Source organism: Mastacembelus armatus, chromosome 9, assembly GCF_900324485.2.
Source record: "Mastacembelus armatus chromosome 9, fMasArm1.2, whole genome shotgun sequence".
Taxonomy (NCBI): domain Eukaryota; kingdom Metazoa; phylum Chordata; class Actinopteri; order Synbranchiformes; family Mastacembelidae; genus Mastacembelus; species Mastacembelus armatus.
In genome coordinates, this window is record NC_046641.1 from 12,557,134 (window position 1) to 12,582,238 (window position 25,105).

The 25,105-nt window shown below is 41.1% G+C and overlaps 2 protein-coding genes across 2 annotated transcripts; one reads left to right on the forward strand and one right to left on the reverse strand.

Annotated features, from left to right (window-relative positions):
• Window positions 1-414: 414 nt before the first annotated feature.
• Window positions 415-6,062, reverse strand: foxn4 (forkhead box N4). The gene is made up of 9 exons (XM_026322800.1): window positions 5,983-6,062; window positions 3,395-3,561; window positions 2,798-2,910; window positions 2,598-2,708; window positions 1,791-1,918; window positions 1,572-1,668; window positions 1,265-1,472; window positions 751-1,143; window positions 415-665 (listed from the first exon to the last, which is right to left on the reverse strand). The coding sequence occupies exons 1-9, from the start codon at window positions 6,060-6,062 to the stop codon at window positions 415-417; spliced, it is 1,548 nt and encodes a 515-aa protein (XP_026178585.1).
• A 4,812-nt stretch (window positions 6,063-10,874) lies between these two features.
• Window positions 10,875-25,051, forward strand: myo1ha (myosin IHa). Its single transcript, XM_026322738.1, has 32 exons — window positions 10,875-10,978; window positions 16,390-16,524; window positions 16,607-16,722; window positions 16,863-17,061; window positions 17,165-17,245; window positions 17,793-17,972; window positions 18,070-18,168; window positions 18,269-18,382; window positions 18,472-18,543; window positions 18,635-18,754; window positions 18,837-18,904; window positions 19,060-19,165; window positions 19,287-19,367; window positions 19,484-19,575; window positions 19,845-19,939; window positions 20,058-20,104; window positions 20,250-20,330; window positions 20,832-20,937; window positions 21,039-21,156; window positions 21,232-21,345; window positions 21,427-21,503; window positions 21,583-21,651; window positions 21,741-21,825; window positions 21,919-22,081; window positions 22,173-22,256; window positions 22,345-22,438; window positions 22,512-22,567; window positions 22,653-22,788; window positions 24,091-24,161; window positions 24,318-24,415; window positions 24,503-24,602; window positions 24,722-25,051. The coding sequence occupies exons 2-32, from the start codon at window positions 16,402-16,404 to the stop codon at window positions 24,746-24,748; spliced, it is 3,072 nt and encodes a 1,023-aa protein (XP_026178523.1). The 5' UTR covers window positions 10,875-10,978; window positions 16,390-16,401; the 3' UTR covers window positions 24,749-25,051.
• The last annotated feature ends 54 nt before the right edge of the window (window positions 25,052-25,105 follow it).

Genomic DNA, 25,105 nt, shown 5'->3' on the forward strand with positions numbered 1-25,105 from the left:
GGCCTTAAAATGCAGAGTGAACTGTAGAAAAACCGGTGGATGCTAACTTATTTGTACTTATCCATATAGTCTTTGTACTCACGCAGGCTTTGAGTCTTCGAGTCTTTTGCTTTGCAAAGCTAAAACTTTTAGGTTACATACTTGTTCTTATAGCCACTTCCTTTTTTGTCAGCAGTTTTAGTTCTTAATGAGCTGGGAGGGGGGGTGTTGTGGAATGTATATGAAAAGATTTTTAAACATCCTTCTTCAGCTAGTTCCCAGGTGACTGTATGAAAGCAGTGTGGTTTGTACTTTTTATAGCTTTTTATAGCACTAGAGAGACCAGACTTCAGACTTCTTCAGTTGGCATTCACAGATATCCGCACCCAGGCTGAATAAATCACATGAATTCTCACAGAAATAAATCATCTGGTTTTAAAGCAGGGCGATGGGCTTGCTGTTGGCTGGTGCACCCATGTACTGGGAAGACAGGGGATCCTGGGAGGTGTAGGAGGTGTAGAGGCCTGTCACCTGCACATCAGACAGTGGCAGGTTTGCCCCATTGGAGGAAGGAGGGTGGTTGGCTGTTCCCAAGTCACAGTCTGATAACCGGAGTGGTGAGTTACTGAAGGTACCCAAAGCATCCAGGTTAAAGCTGTCGTCCTTCATTTCCTCCCACAGATTACCTGAGCAGATAGACAAAGGTTTGTGTACCAATACACTTTTCTGTAGCAAGCAAGAAACAGGCATAACACTAAATGATGTATTTACCTTGAAGGGCAAAGTCCATGATGCTAGGGTCCAGTGCATCCACCTCTGTGTGCGGATCTCCATGCATACTGTAGAAAATGTCAGGGGGCTTGCTGGGCTGCTGAGTCAGTGGACTGTGGGAAAGGTCAGGAACTGTGTGGAGGGGGGGTGTCTGGGCTGGGGCAGGAGACATTGGTGCCAGGCGAGCCTGAGCCTGGAGCTGGGCCTGTAGTTGGTGGTGCTGGTGCAGGGGTAAACATGGCAGGGACAACGTGACTATAGGCTGAGGTTGCACTTGGGCTGGGGCGGGTAGCTGGAGGCCAGATGGGCAGCTGGGCAGCCGGGTCATGCCAGGCTCTAACACCTTACGCCTGCAGTTCTCTGGGCGGTCTGTGATCAGTTTGTCCAACTCATCTGCAGGAAACAAGACAGGCTGTCACATTAAGCAACAACTGATTCATCAGTTTTTTTTTTTTATCACTAATGTTTTGGTTGGTTGTCGGACTTTTTACATTTAACAAAATAAACATCTGACCAGGGTTAGCCATGCTGCGACGGATGGCTGGAAGGTCCTTGCGTTTCCACTTCTGCATCTCTTCCTCCATCTTGTCAATTTTAGCAGGGTTCAGCGCCCAGAGACAGCCCTTACGGGATGAACTGCTCGTTTTGTTCTCCACTTTCTCAAAGCATTTGTTTAAGGACAAGTTGTGTCTGACCGAGTTCTTCCATCCATCAGGCGCAGTCTGCAGAGAGTGAGGTGTATCATTGGTTACATTTTTGGTGTGACCTTTTCTTATTGGCCTATGTTTCTATATATCATGCTTTATATGACAGTGCCTTACCTTGAAATAAGGAAAGTGTTCCTTCATAAAGCTATAGATCTCACTGACGGGGAGGCTGCCAGTTTTGCTGTTCTTCAGAGCCATGGCAATCAAACAGCTGAGAAGAAAACTCATCATTTGATGGCAGTTCAAAGCAGATTATGTGAAATACACAAAGGAAGTTCAGAACATTTGGTGCCCATTTTAATTTTATTTTTAGCCAAGTATTCGTGTGCTGACCTGTAGGAGTAGATTGGCTTGGGGAAAGACTTGGGCTGCAGCTCCTGGTCTTGTGGAGCCAGGCGAGGTTGTGAGAAGAGACTTTGGTTGTTGAAAGAGACATTGCTATAAAGCCCGCCAGCTGAACACTAAGAAAGGGGAGAGAATAAAGACCTTATTATTAACCTTAGCTTGAGGTATAATACATGTTACCTGACATTCAGATCTATTAATGCTATTCATGCTTTTATTACTTCCAGGCTTGACTATTGTAATGCACTTTATATTAGACTAAATCAGACGTCTCTTGTTTATTTACGGATGGTTCACTTGTTCACTCACATTTCGACCATGTGACACCTATTCTCACCAGTCTTTACTGGCTTCCTATTCGTTTCAGGATTGATTTCAAGATTCCCATTTTTGTTTTCAAGGCTCTAAATGGTCTTGCTCCAACATACTTCTCTGAGATTTTGAAATATCATACTCCGCCTAGAACTGTAAGATCATCTAATCAGTTCTTGCTTGAAATACCTAGATCCAGAATTAAGTGCTGGGGTGAGCTGCCTTTTTGTACAGCAGGTCTCTTAAAGAGTTTTTAAGATACACATTTAAGACACGTCTGTTTTCCTTAATGTTTAACACAAATTAAATGATTTATTCTGTCTATTGATAGTTACTTGGAAGCACTATATCAGTTTGCCTATGTCTGTCACTTCTTTTTATATTGTCATTTGCCTTTTTAATGGATGTTTTCTCTATGTACAGCACATCAGTCAACATGGTGTTGTTTATAAAGGTGCTATATAAATAAGCTTTGAAATGAACCTGTTGTCCAGTTTGGGTTAAAGAGTACACCTGCTGTGGTGTGGGCTGGTAGACTGAGGTAGGGCACTGGTATCCTGGAGAGGGCAGCCCATTCATTGAGAACGGAGACATCTGTGAAACCAATACATGATCATTTTACATTCAACTTCGTAAGTGCCGTAAAGTGTGAAAGATTTTCTTGCAGTGCTGTGAAAACTCACACTTCCGCTTTGCGTGTTAATGATGCTGATTCCCAGCGGGCTCTGCTGCATGTTGCTCTGGAGGTGGAGCATGGAGCCCTGTCCCGCTGTCATTGTCATGTTACTCAGCTGAGCTGGAAAGAGGAGCATTCACCCGAAACATGAGCGCTTTCTATTAGTTTAAGTATTTGTCATGTATTTTTTTTAGGTTGAAGACGTTTACAGTAAATAGCATTTTGGTTGGTTGGTGCCAATAGCACTAAATCTGAAAAGATCAGCAACAGCCTCTTCTTAAAAATGGCGACACAGTCAGTGGCATTTGCACTTTACAGTTTCTTTCTGCACAGTGATTGAGTTAAAAGGGGTTCTCAGTGTATCAGTAGACAGTATATAACACTAGGTCTGTTGATTAGTTATGTAGGTAACCATTTTATTTGTGTAATCTATTGGTGGTATAATTGTTTGGATCCCACCAAAACTATCCAGATTGATTAATTTCTGATGTGAGTGGACCCTGCAGAGCCCAGAAATCCTTGAGTATCCAGCAGCCCTGATTTGTCCAATCAGAGTGATGATGCAATTTTTGAATGTTGCACTCTCCCCTCCCTAAAATCTCACCTGTCTGTTGCTCCAACAAGCTGCCCTGGGAGGGCCCGTTGCTGTGGCCTCGGCTATCAGCCATCTGCTGTAGTCGGGGCACATCCACAGAGGTGAGCCATGACAGAGACTGCAGGTCCCCAGGGAGGTCCTCCTCCCTGAGCTGGGAGGGGTCCGTGGTCAGAAGCCTTCAGGAGAGGAGGAGGAGGAGAGGGGACATTTTGGGGGGTTAGTACAGCTGTCATCTCCTACACACATAGACCACAAGTGGAATTTAAATCTAAAGACTCAATAGAACATTTTGCCCTTCGATACCAGAGCTACTTTGATGAGACTGAATGTGGGGAAACAAAGATTAAAGGTGCTCAGTGAAGCTACGTATTAGCCATGCCATCCAGGATTTACCATAAGAAGATTAGCTACGAGTGTTATATACCAGTGACAGTTTTAACCAACAAAGAGGGAGTTAAACAAGCTTTCCATTCAGAGTAAATCATCTGCACAGATCTTGTGTTACTGTATTTTAACTAGGAGTGGCACATCATTCTTGAGTTCTCTTAGTTCTCTGCTTTTTTTTTTTGTTTTTGCAGACTTTGAATGTAAACATGAAGAATTAAAATAAATATTATTTATTCAACATAAAAGATTTTCTTTGAATTTTGTGCCATAAACTGGAATAAACATAGTATTTTTGTTCAACCAGGGAACTGCTGGTGCCAATCAGCTTTTAGTCATCACGTCTTTTATGCGGTGAGCCTCAAGGAGGAAGAAAGAAAAGAGAGGAATCCTCTTGAATCCTCTCCACACACACACACACACACACACACACACACACACACACACACACACACACACACACACACACACACACACACACTTACTGGGAGAGGGTTTGGTAATTGGGGTCGCTATGACAACACATACTATTCAGTTATTTTGTGGGTACATGGACAGTGTAGGAGAACCCCCCCCCCATACACACACACACACACACACACACACACACACACGCACCAAATCTCCTATAAAAAAAAAAAAAAAAACAAAAACAACCCTGTGTCAGGTGACCATGCTCTCTCCTTAACCATTGGCTGAATCATAAGTAAACAACGCATGAGATCGTTTCAAACATGGGACAGCAGCACATGTTGCCTGCAACAGTTGGCCTTGTCTATTGAAAAATGATCACCTATTGTGTCCCAAACGACAAATCTGCCCAGTGGCACGTGTCTCTATTGTCTTCTCCAGACCCTTCCTTGATTGTCTGTGTCGTTTCTTTTCTTTACTGGGGCCTTGCATTAATCTGTTGGAATGACAGCCCTCACATAAGAGGGACAAATAGGATGCCATCTGCTTGCCTGTCCCTTTCCAGCCTCTATCCTCACTGCCACTCCCCACCCCCCCTCCATCACCCTCCCAAAACATAGAAATCAACGGAGCCTTGGGCCGAGGGGGTGCTCATGCACTTTGAGGTCAGCAGCTCTGTGTCTGCTCTCTGAATAAGTGACATCACTGAAGCCAGGAATCAGCAGCACACGTCCTCAAGCAGCACTGCATGTGCCAGCAAGTGATTTTTGAGTGATCATCCTTTTGGAGCAGGTGGCCATGTTGCAAATTGTCTCAGTTAGGCCACCTTTGCCATGTTGACTTATTATTTATCTGTCTTGCTGCTATGAATGTTCTTTTACTTCTGACAAGATTAAGTTATTTTTAAGTATAACAACCTTAAAGCTTGTGACTAATTAAATGTTAACTAAGGGCACAAGGGCTGCAGAGCTTTTTGTTTTCCTTTTTATCGTGTATAAAAAAAAAATCCCACAAAAATATGTTTGGATATACTCAAAGCGAATCAAATTTATGTACAATATATTCTATAGCTGGTCTTCTACACTTGTGTGTCACAAATTCACAAAAGATTGCAATTACCCATTATGAATGTCTAATACAGACTGATTGAAACTATAGAATCGATGACACATGTCGGTGTATTCTCACCTCCCCTCCTGTCTCTACCAGCAGCATAGAAATTGCTCACTGATGCAAGACGTGTTGAGCCAGTGTCTCCATGTATCATCCAAGCCTCCCCTAAGGTTCAACAACATGAAATGTAGCACCTCCTTCCCCCCTCCCTTCCACTTCCCTCCCTCCTTTTCTAATTGGGAGCCACTTGTGCACACTGGTGACCCAGAGCACCCCGTCTCCCCCTGAGCTGGCAGACCGAGAGGTTCAGGCTCTCCGTGTGCCGACAGCGGGAGTGTAAACAGAGCTGATGGTTTCTGACAGATCCATTCAGTCTGAAAATCATTTATTCTTCAGGATTTTTTTTTTTCCTCTCTCCCTTTTTATGCAACCCCCATGCACAAAAAGAGCTGTCTGTCTACCTTTAGATTAAACATAGTGGGGTTAGATGATTTGTTCCATGACCCTTTGCAAAACACCTTAAGGGATTTGATTATTATAAACAAGGCTTTTATCTATTGAGGCGTTTCAGAGTTGATCTTGAGTGCTTTTGACAATATGCAACAAAAACATACATGTGTTTGTTAGTGCTAGCAGACTCTGGTGCTGTTTGTCCTGATATCGCTGACCCTGATTTATATCAGTCTTACCTGTAGTCTTGTGGAGATGGATGATGCCCAGCAGTCTCAATTATTCCTGACATCCTGGATGTTATTCCACCTTCTATCATTTCCTGGGATGTGTAGTACTTCTGCAGTGAAAATAAATAAAATCAACACACTTTAGGTTGTAGCCTGAATGACGGTTAAACCTCAGATAAACAGCCTATGCAGAGTACAATATGAATCTTCTTTTGTAAATAAACATAGTGAAATGGCATGTGCATTTTCTGAAAATGTAAATGCGCCCCATAACAAGCAAATATTTCAAACTCAGATTTAAGGTTGAATGAAATTTTAAGTCTGGAATAAGCAAATTCAAAATAGTAAAGTGTGTAGTACAAACATTTGTTCCACTTAATTCTCACTAATTAAATCTTATAAAATACACTGGAAAAAGACAGAATAATATAGTCTGTAGCTTGTATTATTCAGTTTAAATGTTTACATAACAACCTGGTCACATTAATGCAGCCTAGATTTAAATGGTATATCATTTAGTCTGCTGGAGATAAAACAATGGATAAAAATCATTAACACTGAGAATTGATTTTTAACAGTTTGACAAAGACTGTGATGCTATAAAATAGAAAAATCTTTAAAAATCACCTGTTTTGGATGATTTTGATGATAGTTTGAGCCGATCCTGAGCCCCTGTACTGTATTTCACTGTGTTGCACTTGATTCTCCAAAAAACCGTTTTTAAATTTCCCTCTCTGGAGCTGTCCAGCGCTCTGACATGCGCAGTATGTACCTCAGCAGAGCTCCTAGTGGCCCGGGGGGCAGGAGGATCCCATGTGTTTGACAGCTGCTGTTAATGCTGAGCCTCTTAGCAGTCCCGACAACATCCACGATTCCCACAACAAGTGCAGAAGTAGCGAGGTTGAGTTTTATGTCTCTCAGTTTCTGCGGACTTTGTGCCTTAGGACGGTGGTGATGCGCTCTTCCACTGCATCCACCAGCTGAAAAACACGCGTTGGGTGCCTGAAAAGTCAGGCCATACTCCATTTAGTCATTGTAGCCCTTTTATTTGAGTATTATTAAGTACTTAAACAGATAGGCTATATACTAAAGAAATTTCCAAACTGTTTCCCACAGTCCTGTGCGCTTGTTGCTCCAGTGGCACAAAAGTGCGCCCTGTGCGTCTTAATAAAACACAAAATACATGCGTCCAGGCCTAATCCCTACTCACGATTATTTAGACTACTGTGCCAAAAAAATAATGGATATTTTTAAAATAGTAGAACCGGATTTTTCAGAACAAAGAATTAAAAGTGACAGAAAAAGTCCTGTCTGAAAGAAAAAATGGAAGAATATTCAAACATTTTCACTACATCACTCCTGTCAGGTTATTCCCAGTAAGCTCCCTCGATGTGGTCTAAGACGATGTGAGTCGCTACTTCTAGTGGCATCTGTGTATGTGAGTGTGAACTTTTTTTTAGGGAAGTGCTTGTAGATAATTTGCTTCCCGCCGCTGTGGCCGCGTCTTGTTCCTCTCAGCAGTAGGAAAGAGAGCCGGGGAGGCGCATAGGGAGGGCAGGGGGCCGGGTGAGCTGCAGCAGGAGGCGGCAAAGTCTCACACTCGTCTGGAGAACAGGTCCACTTCAGAAAAAAACCCCTCTGACATGAAGAGTTCTTTCACTAAAACATTAAATAGCCATTTCATTTAGTTTTTATGCATAAATATGATTAATATGATTTTTCATATATGGTGTAGGGATGGATTCACTTGGATAGTGCGCAAAAGCAGTTTTCGGTTTGTTTATTCATAGCACACTTTCTCCCAAAATTTCTAAAATAAATTTGATGAATCCGTGTGTCTCTTTAAATCTCGCATCCAGGGTCCTCCAGGAGTCTTCTGAGATCGAGGCGACTTACTTTTTTTTTGCATCATTTAACTGTGAGAAGTTTTACAATGGCCCTTTCAAATTCTATGTCTCACTTTTCACATCAAGAATGACAAAAAGTCTGAGTAAAAGTGATTTTTTTTGTGCCAGTAATAAAAGGAAAAAGAAGTAGCCTATGAGAAGGCTGCAGGTGTGGTCTTTTAATACCAGGCTTAAATGTGAAACCTGTTTGAGATTAAATTTGCGGCCGGAAATTAAAGGGGAATTCCTTAAAATCCGTATGGAGACTGCAGTGACAGCAGCATCAGCCCCATGGGACCCTACAGATGGTAAATCGGGCCGTCACAATAGGCACAATCAATGATTACATGCATGAACGTAACGGACAAAAACAAGACCATCTTCAGAGAGCAGGTACCGGAGGTCCTAAAGCCCGCTGGGTTATGAACTGGAACCAGGAGGGAAACTGTGGTGTGCTCATACTCTGAGTTACTGAAGAGTGAATTTAGTTGGCAATATGGTCCTAGCATATAAATGCCACATGATCACATCAGCCAAAATCTATGAGCAGGACACTGAGCTCACTGTTTATGTATAAGTTATTCTGTTCCAGCAATGAGGGTGGACAAAATAACAGAAACATCTTATTAGAGCATAAATTGTAAAGTTTATTTTAGGCTAAATCAACATCCATCGGTTCATCATTTATCCATCTATTCCATCTATTCATCCATCCATCCATCTATTCATCCATCCATCATCCATCCGTCCGTCCATCCGTCCGTCCATCTATCTATCTATCTATCTATCTATCTATCTATCTATCTATCTATCTATCTATCTATCTATCTATCTATCTATCTATCTATACCCACTTATTCCTATTTTCTGGTCACAGGGATCTGCTGGAGCCTATAAATCAACATTTATTGCTCATTAATATTCAACTCAACATGACCCTTCTGTAGCTGATGTTGTTGGATGCTTTGGACAAAATGCAAGAAACAATTTACATTAAAACTGTAAAATAGATAATGGTTTGCAGAAGCTTTAAAATGTTGCTTCTTATGATACTTAAATCGCAGCGGTGTCTCAGTGGCTGCAGTTTCAGATGCTGCCAAGCAAATTTTCAGTTAATGTTAAATGGGGATCAGCTCTACTTGTTACAGCTGTTTCTCTTTTCCAGTATTGTGTTCATGTGTTTTACTGTTGTTAAATTACATAATTTGTCATGCAGTGGAAAAGCAATATTACAAGCCTATGAAAACTTTGTTTTATTGTGAGGTATATATATTAATCTGTCGCTTTGCAGCTTTGCATGCCTACTCAATATTAACATAATAGTGATATTAATGATATATTTATTTATAGCCACATATAGGCATGTTTGGGTTAATGACAATGACCTGTGGGCAACTCTGAGAGCTTGACCTGGCTGTTTTAGGAAAGATTCAGTGCCAGTAAGAACCTCTATCATGCCTGTTTAGGAGTAATAGGGAAACAATGGGATCACCATCTGAGGGCTGGCCTGAGTTTGAAGCCTGTTTTTTTTTGTGTGTGTCTTGAACCAAGTGTTTACGCAAAACACATCAGGCCCTCTGAGAATGAGGTCAGCTCACCCCTCTAATCTCCTCTGCATGCAGAGACACAGTGTCCCCCAGAGCAGCATGCCACCCAAAGTCCCCCTATGGCCACACAGAGGAAGCTGCTGTCAGCCATGCTTAGCCAATGAGAGGCTTCAGGGTCCTACTAAATACTTTTTTTTACTGACTGAAGCTTTAACCTGAACTGAGTATGCAGACTGTCAGGCCACAGGGTTGCCCTATCAAAGGTCAGACAGGTAGAAATGACTGTGTGGAGTTTGCATGTTCTCTTTGTGTGTGAGTGGGATTTCTCTGGGTACTCCAGCTTCCTTCCACAGTCCAAAGATATACAGTTAGTTAATCAACAGGCTTGTTCACCTTAACTGCATTGCATTTACTTCTCTCTGTGACACTATAATGCTTCTGAGTACAATGGAGATGAATGTCTGATGGTCATCACATTACAAAATTACATTTGACAAATGTATTTAAAAGTTTCAGTAAAACATGCCACTGTAACAGTGACCCTCATGCACACCATAATTAACTGTATTATTTACAGCTGTCTGCAGGTTTACATGACATAAGCGATGTGAAGTGTGAAAGGGTTCAAGTGTTTTAGGATTTGACGAATTGACCCTTTAAAAATCTCAACATCCCTCCATATACTGTTTCTTCTGCAATGTCCAGTGTTGCAGGGGTAGGGGTGAGGGGGTTGGCTGGACTCAATCCATCTGACACTGGGTGAAGTACACCCTGGACAGATCCTCAGTCTATCACAGGACTGACACATAGCAACAGACAAACACTCAAACTAACGTTCACACCTATTACAATTTATAGTCATTAATTAACCGAACCCCAAACTGCATGTCTTTGGACTGTATCCAGAAAAAACTAGTGCAGACACAGGGAGAACATGCAGAATCTACACAGAAAGGATCTAGTGTCAAACAGGATTCAAACCTGGAACCATCTTTCTGTGAGATAACTGCACAAACCACAGCATCGCCGTGCTGCCACAATCTCAACATCCTGTTGACTTATCAATGCATCTCCTGACTTACTCAAGCTCTGCACTTAAGTAAAATTTTGAAGTACTTGTGATTCACTTGAGTATTTTAGTTAAGCACCACTACTTCACTACAGTTCAAAGAAAAATATAAAATATTTTATTTACTCTGCTAACTTTAAATTACAAGTATAGTTACTATACACATTTAGATAAAGGATCTGAATATTCCACCAATGTCAAATTTCAAAACCTTGAGTTTTCACAGGCATCTGTTTACTTTAAGCTGAACAATAGAAAAGCTGAGCTGCAGTGATCAATCGAAAAATGTCCCTGCAGGTCCAATCACATCTTTTTCTCTTCAACATAGTGGATGATTTCTCTGGACATACCGCCGGACTTCCCAGCTCTATTGTCCTGAAGGACCACAGACAACGCTATCTTTAAGGTTAAAAGGGGTCAGTGTGCTGACCCTTGAGTGACCTGTGTCAACACCAAAGCGTCTGGTATGGGAGTGAGGTCAAGCCTTTTTAGTGTCCTAAAGGGTAAAGATAGAGCAAAAGTCCTTTTCTTTTCTACAGCTGATTGAGCGTAAAGCATCTAGTTTCCAAAAGAGCTCTCCATTACTTTTTATATTGCACAGCAGGCACATGATGTCCCCTAAGGATGCCAGTCAGACATCCCTAAGTCAAGTTGTCCGAATTACTGTGCATTTGGTTTTAACAATCACCTTTCCGAAGTTATCTGAGCTCACAAATCTTTTATTTTTGGTGTGCAAGTGGTTATTGTGTTGTTATCGCAACAAAAGTCAAACGTAACATGATTTGGATTTAGACATTTGAAGGCACAGAACACATAAAAAAAAGGAAACAGAAAACTGCTTAATTGAATAAGAAATGATGGATCTTATGGTGTCATATAGCCTTCTTATTTCTTAAGCAAGAATAAAATATAAAATCAAATATCCAATATGATGTATGGAGCAACCTCACTGACCCAGCACTTTGAGACTAAAATGATAATGGGGTCCAGCCTTCGTTACGCTGCTCTGAAAAATTCTGATCTGAAGGAGATACCCAAAGAAAGGGACGAGGAAGAAAGAAGGTCTTTGGGAATAGAAGAATTAGATAGGAAGAGAGGGAGAAAAAAGGGAGGGAACAGTGAAAATGGAGACAAAATAAGAAGGGGAGAAGAGAGAGAGAGGGGGCAACAGTGGTGTGATGTGAGTGTTATCATCAGCTCTCATTCTCAGCATGGAATCTATAATGGGAAAATCAACCTCTCTGACTCCTGTGTAATTGGATTTGCCGGGTCTCGTGCTGAATCAGAGCCCAGTGGGTAGCACAAAGCTTGTTAAGATTGGACAAGCATTGCTGGGCCGCTGGGCCTGCAGAAAGGAGGGGCCACGGTAGAGGTAACCTTGACAACTTTTCTGGATAGGAGAGTGAATAATTCAAATATGTCTGGCACTCAACTGGTCACACATTAAAGCCAATTGACTGAAAGCTTTCCAAACATTAATCAAGCTGTAGATTCGGCGAAACATGAGCTTTTCTCATATTTTGCACTCCAGGGCAGAGCAAGTGAACACCTGCATTGTCTCTGAGGGTGCATGTTTTATAATTGTTGTTGCCAGTTTACACAGATAAACACAAACTCATTAGTCCCACCCAGCTATTTTAAGATATGCCCATTTTTTTGCAAACAAAACAGACTGATCTGTATAATGGCATATCCAAATCTGTTCATAGTTAATGGTTTTGCACAGCCTCAAAGGTTCAATGTGTGACATTTAGAAGAATCTATTAGCAGAAGCGGAGTTTAATATTCATAAATATGTTGTCATTAGTGTGTAATCACCAGAAAATATCGTCCATTGCATTTTCTTAATTGTAGAATGAGCGTTTTCAATCTACATAGGGAGCAGGTCTCCTTTCATGCAGGGAGCCATATTGTGCCTACATGTTTCTACAGTAGCCATAAAGGACAAACTAAATACAGGGTCTAAACAGGGAACCACATTTTGTTTGATGGCCACTGTACCCTCACACAAGCCTGGAAATGAATGTGTGGCGTGAAGGTTGCTCAGTAGTTCACAATCTGCAATTTCACCACTAGATGCCACTAATTTTTTCACATTTTTCACATTGCAGCTTTTAATCAAATTCCAGACAATATTCTCATTATAGTTTATCACACATTTTAGCTTCTAGTTGGTCTAACTGGTTTAAAATACACAGAATCATACAGTTTTGTCCTCCTGTAAGACTGTACAAACCTTATTTTTAGCAATGCTGGTAAAGCATCTTTAGGGATAGCAATGTTTGTCATTTCAAACATTAAATTGGTCTAATATTTTGATTTAGAACCAAATATTTTCTTAGCAAAAGGAAGTGTACCACTGTTAATTTCAGTGGCCTTGTCAAAACTATTTTGGGTTTGCACAATTTTTTTTGTTCTTGAAAAGATTTCAGAAATAAGGAATATCATTTGGGCAGCAAATCAGCAGCATTTCACAGAAGCACTTGGCACTGGAAACTCAAAACATGCCAAAGAAAGGGTTGATAGTTAGATTGGTGTGGCTTGGATCTTGTTTCTGTATTGTTATGTTACACTCAGTAGAGCAGTAGATACCCAGGTAAGCACTGAATAAGATCTCTGTCCCTCCACCTCCCACAACATGAATGATTAAGCACCTGGCCCACAGTGCCCTGAGTCTGGGTCAGGATGATGTGAAGGACCATCTGTGGGTACAGGCCTCCAACATTACTACGACCACCACATAGCCTACTGGATAAACTAACTACTAGACAGGACACACAGGACAGTAAATGTGTTTTATACTAGCATTATACAGTCTGGACATCTGCCAACGAACTGTCAAGAATCCAGTGTTTACAGGTTCACTGTCTCCATGCAAGCAGACACAGGGGGACACGCTATTCTTGTTTAACTTCTCAGAAGAGAAGGGATTTTTTTCTCTAGTTTGGATCCTCTTTGAGATCCTGTATCTGACAGCAGAACAATACAACTTCAAGAAATGCAGGTTTGAGTTTTCTTTTGCATTGCAACAAATGTGTTTGCTTCGTTAGCAAGTAGTTTCATTGCATGTCCAACTGGTTTTTGCAGTTCAGATATCATTCTGATGAGGCACTAGAGCCAATAAGTTTGAATGTCCAGTGTGACTTTTTATGTTCTGTGAAACTAAAGTCTCCTTTCTAAACAGGAATCTTCAGGCTGAAATAATCTTTACCTCTCTGTAAAGTGTAGCATCACTTTTCATCAGCTCAGAGAAAAATTTGTGACATTTTGGGAAATTTTTGGTGGAGAGTTAAGTGAGTTATACATGAAGGACCCAGTTACACATGAAGCTACAACCAGGAGCTGATTAGCTTTGTATTTAAAAAATGTCCATTTGTGGTTTTGTGTGTTGGACTTGTTCCTTGTCTGGGAGCAGTGGTTTCTTGGATTCTTCACTGGTGGCCTGGGAACCTGTTTTTACATGTAATTTGCACTAATTAGACAAATGTAAACATAAATGATTTTAATTAAATAATTAGTTTTGTTACCTTTGGAGTGTCTTTATGCTAAGTCTAATTAACTGGGAGGTGTCTGTAAACCTTTGGATTCAAATGGAGATCTTACCAGTGTACCAGATAACCAGGAGGAATCCTCTTAAAGAGGGAGATAAACTTTCTGTTACTTTGCTGGTAAATTGCTGCGTCTCAGCAGCGGCTCCCCCTCCCTCCCTTGTCCAAAGCTACCTTTACTTCCCACACAGATGAGGTCACTCTGTCTCAGACAACACTGACACTCTAGACCAAGATGAGCAACCATCTCTTAATTAAAATACAATTGGTTGTGCTCTGAGATAACAAAGCAATTCACCTGATCTGACAATAGCTTACTGGATTCATTACATAATCATTCTTTCCGCTGTTCATCAGATCAGGCTGTCAATTGTTTAATTATAGCTGAAATCACAATCTAGTCCACTTGGTTTATGTTATATAAAGCTACGATTAGAACTTTTTTCTAAAGTCATGTTTTCTTCAAATCAGACTTTCTTGTGTCATCCCGGGACTGAGAATGGCTATTCAGTGTTCAGTCTTTCAAGCACAGTGTCATCAGAAAAGAAATACCTGCAGGACACCAAAGGAATCCTGAATGGAAAACAATAAACCTTTAGATTTTGTCAGCGGACTGAATGAAAACCTTAAACATTGGTATTATTATCACCACTGAATTCCCTAATCCTCCTCTTGACAGGAGCTTATCTGTTCATGTTATTACTTGTAATACTGTATGGCAGATCCTTAAGTCACGCTGTCCCAGCATATTGTCTGCTTGTGCTGCTCTGAGAGAAGTTTGTTCCCATGAAGAAAGAGGGTGTCACACATACCCCACACCAGCACCACTGCCATCACTTCGCCAGATTGATTCTGACGTCCAAAAAAGGGTTCCTTCAATGATATTGTTCACCTGTCTCATTGGCTTAAAGAGGGTGGGTGGGAGGAGGGTGGCTATGGGAAGGGGGTCGGGTGAGGGTTATTGGTGGGGACACCGGGTAAGGGGTATTGTTGAGGAGAGGGGTGAGAGCACTGTGGGTGCGGGGCTGACAGGTGGGAAAAAAAAAAAAAAAACACTCATCTGACTAGCCTCCTCTATCCTTCCATGGGGCCCCATGTGAGCAAAGTAATGAAGTCCAAATTACAGCACAGGATTGCTAAGAACAAGCCTCTATTGTTCACCCTCGGGGCACACTAAATGAGTGTCACAGCAAGCAGCAGGGCACAGACCGTTACTGCACTATTTAGTCTGCTCCGTTGTCTCAAGACGGCCCCGTTTCAGAGGTTCTCAGATCAGACAAATACTGTTCCCCTCGTCCCCCCTCCTTCACCTTCACCCTTCCTCTGTACAGCCAACCCCTCCCCAACTCCTCACCCCAAAATAGGCCAAATCTCCTCTATTGTGTTTCGACTGCCTAGTGTGAAATTCACTGTGACGTTAAATGTTTTCTAATGAATAATTACTGAATGGATATGCAGGGGGAATATGTGTAATGGATTGTAGACTGCATTTTAAAGATGTCTTTTTTGTCTCTGCTCCGTGGTATTTACAGGACAAAAACACTTGGCCTTTCTCAGAAGAATAGAGGGCCATAGGCGGAGGATAGAGGCAGGGGAGGAAAGGGGAGAAGGGGGGTGGGGGTGCGGCGGAGGGCTTTGTGTCAATTAGATCCAATGGATTATCTTTTTTAATGTTTTTACATAGAGAGTTGAGAATCAAAGGACTTCTGCTTCCAAAGGAGAAAGGAAAAAAAATACAAAACCAACAAAAGCTGTGAAAACCTTTGGTCTAAGTTCTGGTGCTGAGAATGCAAAACAGACTGGTGGAATTTTTCCCACTATGCTTCTTAAATGTGCCGCTGTTTTGGGCTCCCTGAGTCCATTTGCACAGTGTGTTGTGTTTGGTTGGTGCGTCAGCTTTAGTGAACTATGGGCTGTCAGCCAAGGTCCCTGTGTGCTGTGTAGCAATCATTAGCTTCTGTGTGTTCATCTGCACAATCACAGTGCTCTGCTTCAAAGACACATGGGACCTCTAGACCCCTTGTTTCAAAAGAACTAATAGGGACCATGTTTGTGCTTTTTCTGGTGCTTTTTTTTTGGCACCATCCTTCCCCACAGAGACATTTATTCTAGCATTAATTCATCTACCGCAATTGTCAAAATACACAATTGAGAATTTTGACTATAATTGTTATGCTTACAGAAATGTGATACATTTCTTCTTGTCAGAATTTGCTTCCTCTAAACTTCAGGAATGCACAGTAGTTATGATCTCACAACTTTGACAAAAAACTATTCCTAATGCTGTTGTAGAAACCTGCAGATTATGGTGATTATGGTGAGGATGTGCATTTGAAACCTATACACTACACCAACTTGTTGCACAGGTTCAGCTGGACATGGAGGGAGCCCTGACTGCCAGGGACCACGTGGGCATCCAAGATTTTGTGCTTTTGGACGAAACCACAGAGGCAGCCTTCCTCAGCAACCTCAAGAAACGATTCTGCAAAGATCTAATCTATGTGAGTCTGAGAAAAGTGTATTTAAACAACCACCAACAAATATATGTACTTAAAAATAACATCTTTTAACTAATTGTTTTAGACCTACATTGGCACATTGTTAGTGTCTGTTAATCCCTACAAAGAGCTGGATATCTACAATAAGAAACAGATGGATCTCTACATGGGTGTCAACTTTTTTGAGCTTCCACCACACATGTGAGTGTTTCATCTGCTCCTATGATATAAAGATAAGGGTGCATTTGAACAAATACTGTACGTTATGAAAACACTGGTGTAGAGACCAATTCAACAAGGTTAACCTGTGAAATGATACAAATTGCTCTGCCTCACTGCAGCTACGCCTTAGCAGACAATGCCTACCACACCATGCTGACCGAGTTTAACAATCACTTCATCCTCATCTCTGGTGAGAGTGGAGCGGGGAAGACGGAGGCCTCCAAGAAGATTTTGCAGTATTATGCTGTCAGCTGTCCTAGCACCACTCTGCTGAACACTGTCAGGGACAAAATGCTCATGTCCAACCCTGTTCTAGAGGTCTGATGGTTACTGAATGTTACATTACTAATTGTAATGACCTATCAAACAGCAGGTCACGCTAACATCAATGATTCTGTATGATATGATTATTTTTCTGCAGGCCTTCGGCAATGCCAAAACACTGAAAAATGATAACTCAAGTCGTTTTGGGAAGTATATGGACATTCAGTTTGACAGCCAGGTAAGAATCAGCAGCCAGATTCAAAGTGTTCCTGAAATGCATTTTAAGGAATTACTTCAGAAAAGAAAAACAGAAAGTTAACTAAAAGTGTAGTTCCTCTGTATTAAAATCTCAGGATTAGTCTTGACCATTGCAAACTGCTCAAGTAGGGTCTGACCTACAAATCATAGTCTCTTAGCTGCAATGTATTGTGTATTTCATTTTGCATGGTTACCTGGAGAGTGAATGAGAAATCTATGTATCCAACTGTTTTAATTTGAGGGCAACATTATAAGAGCTGAAAAGGGAACAACTTAAATACTTTTCTTCATGGTTCAAGGTTCAAAAATTCAATTTATTCACTTAGGAAGGACGACTTCCAAGAAAAGAAGAGGAAAGTCCACTAATAAATAATGACTCTTCTATACATAAACTGGACTGAAATAGTAGATTTCAAAACAGAGATATTTTATCCTAAAAAGATGTTTTAAACCTGGCCACTGGACCATAGGCTATGTTTTTTCTGCAAGTTGTAGAGCTGCTGTCTTTAGGATCATGATGCCCTTAGGGAGATGCTGTGGGAGGCCATATCCTGAACTATCTGCTGGAGAAGTCGAGGGTTGTGCATCAGAATCACGGGGAGAGAAACTTCCACATCTTTTACCAGCTGGTGGAGGGAGGAGAGGACGACCTGCTGCACCAGCTAGGCCTGGAGAGAGGCTGCCAGCATTACAACTATCTAACACAAGTATGTGTAGCTCACTGAGCCTGTGTTAGTCAAATAAATATATAAGAGAACAGCACACACTTTGACAGTCTGTTGCTATGTTTGCTGTGTCCTACAGGGAGAGTGTGCCATTGTGTCTTCCATTAATGACAAAAATGACTGGAAAACTGTCAAAAATGCACTACAGGTCATTGATATTGATGAGATCAATGCTAATGTAAGTTAGCACGCAGATACACACATTTGACGATTTCATTATTTGATCTGGTCACGCTTCATTACTAGTTTCCCTTAAAAATATTTATTATTATGTGCAGCACTTGTTTGGGATTGTTGCAAGTGTCCTCCATTTGGGGAATGTTAAGTTTGACTCTGACAGTAAAGGCCATGCTCACCTTCACAACAACACAGAGCTCCGCTGGGTCTCAAATGTAAGATCACAGACCCAACTTCTTCAAATAATCCACATTATTACAAAAAGTCAATGAAGCAACTCACTTAATGTGACCTGTCCTTACAGTTATTAGGGGTTGATGCTTACAGTCTTCAAGGGGGACTGACATACCGGCAAATCGAAGCCAACAATGAACTGGTGAAAACATGTTAAAATGTCCTTTAGTGTTTCAATTTAAACTTTCCATGGAGCGCTAGAAATACAGATATGGTTTTGTCTCATTTTAAAGGTCCTCACCCCGTTCACGACTGATCATGCCATCTATGCCAGAGATGCTCTGGCCAAAGCCTTGTATGAACAGACCTTCACTTGGCTGGTCAACAGGATCAATGAGTCCATGGAGAACAAGGTGAGAAGAAGCTTGTGTGACACATGATAAACTGAAAGCAAATGTATATGTACTTACTCCAGTTTGAACTCTTTTTTGTCAGGATCATTCGAGGAAGACTGTAATTGGGCTTTTGGATATATATGGATTTGAGGTTTTCTATGTAAACAGGTAGGCAGAAGTATATGCCATTTTTTAAAAATACTTGTGATTATGTTTGATGCCATGAAAAATTCTGTTCTTTAACCAGTAACACCTGAGATTCCCTACGGCTACTTATTTTGACGATGAACCTGACCTGTGTGTCATAACACTTTTTTCCTCAGTTTTGAGCAGTTCTGTATAAACTACTGCAACGAGAAGCTGCAGCAGCTTTTTATCCAGCTGACCCTCCAGGCTGAGCAGGAAGAATATGAAGCAGAGGACATTGAGGTCATCTTGTTCATCTGTAACAAAAGATCAGGAGGAATAACATATCAGTGATTATGATACAGTGTGTTTACAATGACTGGATCACAACGTTTTTGTTTTTTTTAAAATAATTTCTCCACAGTGGGAGCCAGTACAGTTCTTCAATAACAAGATCATCTGTGATCTGGTTGAGGAAAAACACAGAGGAATCATTTCTTTATTGGTATGTACTTGCTGAAATAGGTGGTAAACCCTCGTCAGCATATTTAACAAACAAGAATTGCTGCTGTAAAATATTGTCCTGAGAAACTCGGATCTGTGTTAATGCACACCCTGCAGGATGAGGAGTGTCTCAGGCCTGGAGAAGCCACAGATCTCACCTTCCTAGAGAGACTGGAAGATAAAATGGGAACTCATCCTCACTTTGTCACGTGAGTCAAACAATCATGAAGAGATCCACAACTGAGTATGTGTGAGATGTTTTCTTAGTATCTGTAGAGATACAAGCCTATAAAAAGCAATGGGATACTTTATAGTGACTTCATACTTGTTAAGAAACCCCTTCTTTTAATTAAATACAAATACATCTGCATAATAATGTGCAAGTGTAAATGTTGTGCTGACTGATGCCTTGTGAGGGTTATTCTGTAAAGCATTTCACTCTTAATCCTACCGTCTTTCTCCACCTCTTTGCCTGCAGTCACAAACTGGCTGACAAAATGACACGTAAGACTCTAGAGAGGGGGGATTTCCGTCTCCTGCATTATGCCGGCGAGGTCACCTACTGTGTTGTGGGTAAAAGGAATCGCAAGCATGGGCACTGTTACTCAACATCTAAATCTTTTTATTCTCAAATGATAATCAATCATGTGACTCCTAATGTTTGTTTTTTTTTTTATCTGTGACATTCTAGGTTTTCTGGACAAAAATAATGACCTGTTATACAGAAACATAAAAGATGTAAGTCTGCAACTTTGGACCTTTATGTGAGACTGGACCTTTATGTGAGACTGGACTAATACAAGATGGCAATGCACGTTTAAGTGTCAACATGATGTTACATCGGTGTGTATTGGTGTGTGTGTGTTATTGAACTCTCTCATAGCTGATGTGTCAGTCTAAAAATGCCATAGCCAGACATGGCTTCTCCACACTGGACCCAGTCAGCAGGCGAAGACCAGAAACGGTGAGTGTTCACCACGTTTGTCCCCACATGTCCCTCAGCTCTATCAACTGAGATATCAGTTAACTGTATATCATCCACAATGCAATGTTTCATACATCACATACATTTTTTGCATTATGTAGAGTGTAAATCTGAGAGCTTGTTATGTTCATGGAAAATGCCCCAAAGTTTTTTTTTTTAATTGATGCAATTTTTCAATCTGTACAATATCAATCATGTGAACACCCATCTATAGTTAGGCACCCCTTATCTACTATGCGCACAAAAACAAATGATGTACTGAATAAGACACCATAGTCCATATAAACACATTCTTAAAGAGAAAAAATGTGTGCCATGTAGACATTATAAATTCAAACACTAATCAGTGTGTGGTCTAGATAGAATCACCACTGCAACAAGGACAAGTCATGTTTTTCTCTGCCCATGGCGCCATCATTAAACCATATGTATCTGACAGATGAACTGTTAGGGATTATGACCTTCATGTGGCGTCTGTAGGTGGCGACCCAGTTCAAGAGCAGCCTGCTGAACCTGACAGAGATCCTCATGGCCAAAGTGGCCTGGTACATACGCTGTCTAAAATCCAATGAGTCCAAGCAGCCAGGTACTGTTATTTTATAAGAGGTACAGTAAAACTATATTGTGAACATGATGGAGATGTTGGAATTCAGCTAAATGATCCTTTGCTCTGTTTTACAATGACAGGTCAGTTTGACGAGGCACTGATCAGGCACCAGGTGAAGTACCTGGGTTTGATGGAGCACCTCAGAGTCAGACGAGCTGGTTTCGCTTACAGACGCAAATATGAAGTCTTCTTAAAAAGGTGTGAAGGATCACAGCACTTATGCTTAATTTTTCAATTTAAAAACCTTTGGTGTAACTTTGCTGCATCTTACAGATACAAACCACTGTGCCCCGCTACGTGGCCTCACTGGAGAGGAGTGCCTGCGGATGGAGTGGAAGTGCTGGTTCAACATCTGGGTTACCTGCCAAATGAGTACAAAATGGGACGGTGAGGACAGCTCTTTCTAAACACAACAAGAGCAGTGTAAGCCAGGAGAATCCAAAACTCTTACCTTTACCTTTGTTGTAGTACTAAAATATTCATCCGCCATCCAAGGACACTTTATGCCACAGAGGATGCTTTTGAGAAATGTAAACATCAACTGGGTGAGTGTAAATCATCTCTGATCCATTTTCTGTCATCACTAGGTGCAAAATGACTTAATATCTTGGTTTGAAATTGCAGCAACGAGACTACAAGCCAAATACAAAGGCTACAAGGCAAAGGGAGAATTCAGAAAACAAAAAGAGGCTGGTAAGCATCACAACAGATGACCATGCTGCTTTTTTATGGGGGTAAATAAATATTAGACACTATCATGTTTTTATTTTTTAAATCCCCAGCCACTAAGATTGAAACATGTTGGAGAGGTGTGCATGCTAGGAAGGAGAGAGAGAGGAGAGCCTGGGCTGTAAAAGTCATCAAGAAGTAAGAAAGAAGACATTTAAACAATATCATTACACAGCTCCTCTCAGGAGTTACTGTCTCCTTTTTATTCACATATCATACAACCAATTTCAGATTTATCAAAGGTTACATGACCAGAGGGCAAGCAAAAAGCACAGATAACTCAGAGTACCTGGCCTTCGTGAGACAAAGTTACCTGAACAGGCTTAAAGACAATCTGCCAAAGACTGTGCTGGATAAAACCACCTGGCTTTCTCCGCCTGCTGTGCTCACAGAGGTACAATGGTTAATCAACTTTGCTGTAAAACTAAACTAAATAAAAACTAACATTTCATTTCGAGTTGGTGGAATTTTTTTGTTCTTGTCAGACATCAGAGATACTGCGAAAGCTTCATTACCGTCTTATGGTGCGGAAGTACATGAGAGGACTCACGCCTCAGAAAAAAGCGCAGGTAACACACACATGATCACATAAAACTGGATCGTCATATGTAGTATTTGTATCGATCATATATTTTTTTATATTTTTCACGCCTTCAGCTTCAACTGAAGCTTATCACCAGCACCATCTTTAAGGGCAAAAAGGAGAGCTATCCACAGAGTGTTGCTCAGCCTTTTATGGACACCAGGATAAGTAAGCGTCAGATACTGGAACACATGGGCATTTTATTGTGAACAATCATTTTTACATAATTTTATACTTCCAGGTGAACAGGATATAAACACCAGGGTCATACAGATAATTCGCAATGAGCATATAAAGGTAATAAAATGTCTATATACACCCAGAGGTAATACAGCATCACATCAAACTGATACCACTGTCGTGTTGTTCTCTGTTCCTGCAGTACAGCGTGCCAGTAATTAAGTATGACAGGAATGGTTTCAAACCAAGGCCACGACAGGTCATCCTCACCCAGACAGCTGCCTACGTGATAGAGGAAGCCAAGATCAAGCAGAGAGTCCCGTACACATCTCTCAAAGGTCAGACCAATGTGATAATACAGTATATACAGTGGGTACGGAAAGTATTCAGACCCCTTTAAATTTTTCACTCTTTGTGTCATTGCAGCCATTTGCCAAAATCAACAAAGTTCATTTTATTTCTCATTAATGTACACTCAGCACCCCATCTTGACAGAAAAAAACAGAAATGTAGAAATTTTTGCAAATTTATTAAAAAAGAAAAACTGAAATATCACATGGTCATAAGTATTCAGACCCTGTGCTCAGTATTGAGTAGAAGCACCCTTTTGAGCTAGTACAGCCATGAGTCTTCTTGGGAATGATGCAACAAGTTTTTCACACCTGGATTTGGGGATCCTCTGCCATTCTTCCTTGCAGATCCTCTCCAGTTCTGTCAGGTTGGATGGTGAACGTTGGTGGACAGCCATTTTCAGGTCTCTCCAGAGATGCTCAATTGGGTTTAGGTCAGGGCTCTATGCAGGCTTTCATGTGTCTTGCACTGAGGAGAGGCTTCCGTCGGGCCCCTCTGCCATAAAGCCCAGACTGGTGGAGGGCTGCAGTGATAGTTGACTTTGTGGAACTTTCTCCCATCTCCCTACTGCATCTCTGGAGCTCAGCCACAGTGATCTTTGGGTTCTTCTTTACCTCTCTCACCAAGGCTCTTCTCCCACGATCGCTCAGTTTGGCTGGACGGCCAGGTCTAGGAAGAGTTCTGGCCGTCCCAAACTTTTTCCATTTGAGGATTATGGAGGCCACTGTGCTCTTAGGAACCTTGAGTGCTGCAGAAATTCTTGTGTAACCTTGGCCAGATCTGTGCCTTGCCACAATTCTGTCTCTGAGCTCCTTGGGCGGTTCCTTCGACCTCATGATTCTCATTTGCTCTGACATGCACTGTGAGCTGTAAGGTCTTATATAGACAGGTGTGTGCCTTTCCTAATCAAGTCCAATCAGTTTAATTAAACATAGCTGGACTCCAATGAAGGAGCAGAACCATCTCAAGGAGGATCAGAAGAAATGGACAGCATGTGAGTTAAATATGAGTGTCACTGCCAAGGGTCTGAATACTTATGACCATGTGATATGTCAGTTTTTCTTTTTTAATAAATTTGCAAAAATTTCTACATTTCTGTTTTTTTCTGTCAAGATGGGGTGCTGAGTGTACATTAATGAGAAATAAAATGAACTTTTTTGATTTTGGCAAATGGCTGCAATGACACAAAGAGTGAAAAATTTAAAAGGGTCTGAATACTTTCCGTACCCACTGTACATTACATTAGGGATGTTTTCACACTAAATGTGTCTATGATTTATTCATTTCAGGTATTTCGGTCAGTAACCTGACTGATGGCATGATGATATTCCATGTCACATGTGAGGACCGTAAACAGAAGGTATATCAAATTCTGTTAGTACAGATTAACAGAGATAAAGAGAGAAACTCAAGCTCTTTTCACAAAGAAGTCTTCAAAGGTTTTCATATAGACATTTTTTTAAAAATACACTCAAATTGATGTTTTTATTGTACAGTCTTTATCTGATTGTTGCAGGGGGATGTGGTAATGCAGTGTGATCACTTATTTGAGTGTTTGACCAAACTCAGTGTCTTTGCTAACAAACAAAATGTGATCAATGTGGTTCATGGCAGGTAAGGCTGTGTCTATGACAAAAATATAGAGGTGAGATGTGATATGCACATTGTTCTTATACGCTTGTGCGTTTGCATTCATTTTAGCATCAAAATAGAAATCCAGGCAGGGAAAGAGAATACAGTGGACTTCAGCACTGGGCAGGAACCTGTGGTATACAAGGCCAAGAACGGACACCTGATGGTGGTGAGATGAGCACTGTTATGATGAAGAATCTACGCAATAGTGTGCTTGTTCATGCTCTCATCTTAAATTCATTTGCTAACAAGGCAGTTCAGCATCAATAAGAGTGTTTGTCACTGCAGGTCGCCACTCGGGCTAGGGCCCGTTAACGTGTGGGCCTGAGGAGACACACAAGAAGTGCCTGCATTTTTTATCAGGACACCTCTATGGAGAGGATCATCATGTCTACAATACAGACACATGACCAGAAGCAGCTGAACTTTAGGAACGCTGGATGAGCTAGTCTGTCGGATAACACAATTCATCAGTAAATACAAGTGAGAAATCAAGAGCACTTTGCCACCAAACATTGAAATGAAATCATTGCTAGTTTTATTGTGATTCTGTGTTTAAATATGTCCTTTACTCTGCTGTTCCAAGTACTGCAGTTCAACACAGAGGCTGAAATTGGACTGTAGATCAAACACTTACACCTACAAAACACTCAACATTACTCAAATTGATTC

What these genes read in the sequence shown, in the direction of transcription:
- foxn4 (XM_026322800.1), bottom strand. Translation starts at nt 6,062, where the DNA reads ATGATAGAAGGTGGAATAACATCCAGGATGTCAGGAATAATTGAGACT. An exon ending in TTAACACGCAAAGCGGAAGT is followed by an intron (nt 2,709 to 2,797) that starts GTGAGTTTTCAC and finishes TTGGTTTCACAG; the next exon opens with ATGTCTCCGTTCTCAATGAA. An exon ending in AAGCCAATCTACTCCTACAG is followed by an intron (nt 1,669 to 1,790) that starts GTCAGCACACGA and finishes TTTTCTTCTCAG; the next exon opens with CTGTTTGATTGCCATGGCTC.
- myo1ha (XM_026322738.1), top strand. Translation starts at nt 16,402, where the DNA reads ATGGAGGGAGCCCTGACTGCCAGGGACCACGTGGGCATCCAAGATTTT. An exon ending in ATTACAACTATCTAACACAA is followed by an intron (nt 17,973 to 18,069) that starts GTATGTGTAGCT and finishes TGTGTCCTACAG; the next exon opens with GGAGAGTGTGCCATTGTGTC. An exon ending in GCTGTAAAAGTCATCAAGAA is followed by an intron (nt 21,826 to 21,918) that starts GTAAGAAAGAAG and finishes AACCAATTTCAG; the next exon opens with ATTTATCAAAGGTTACATGA.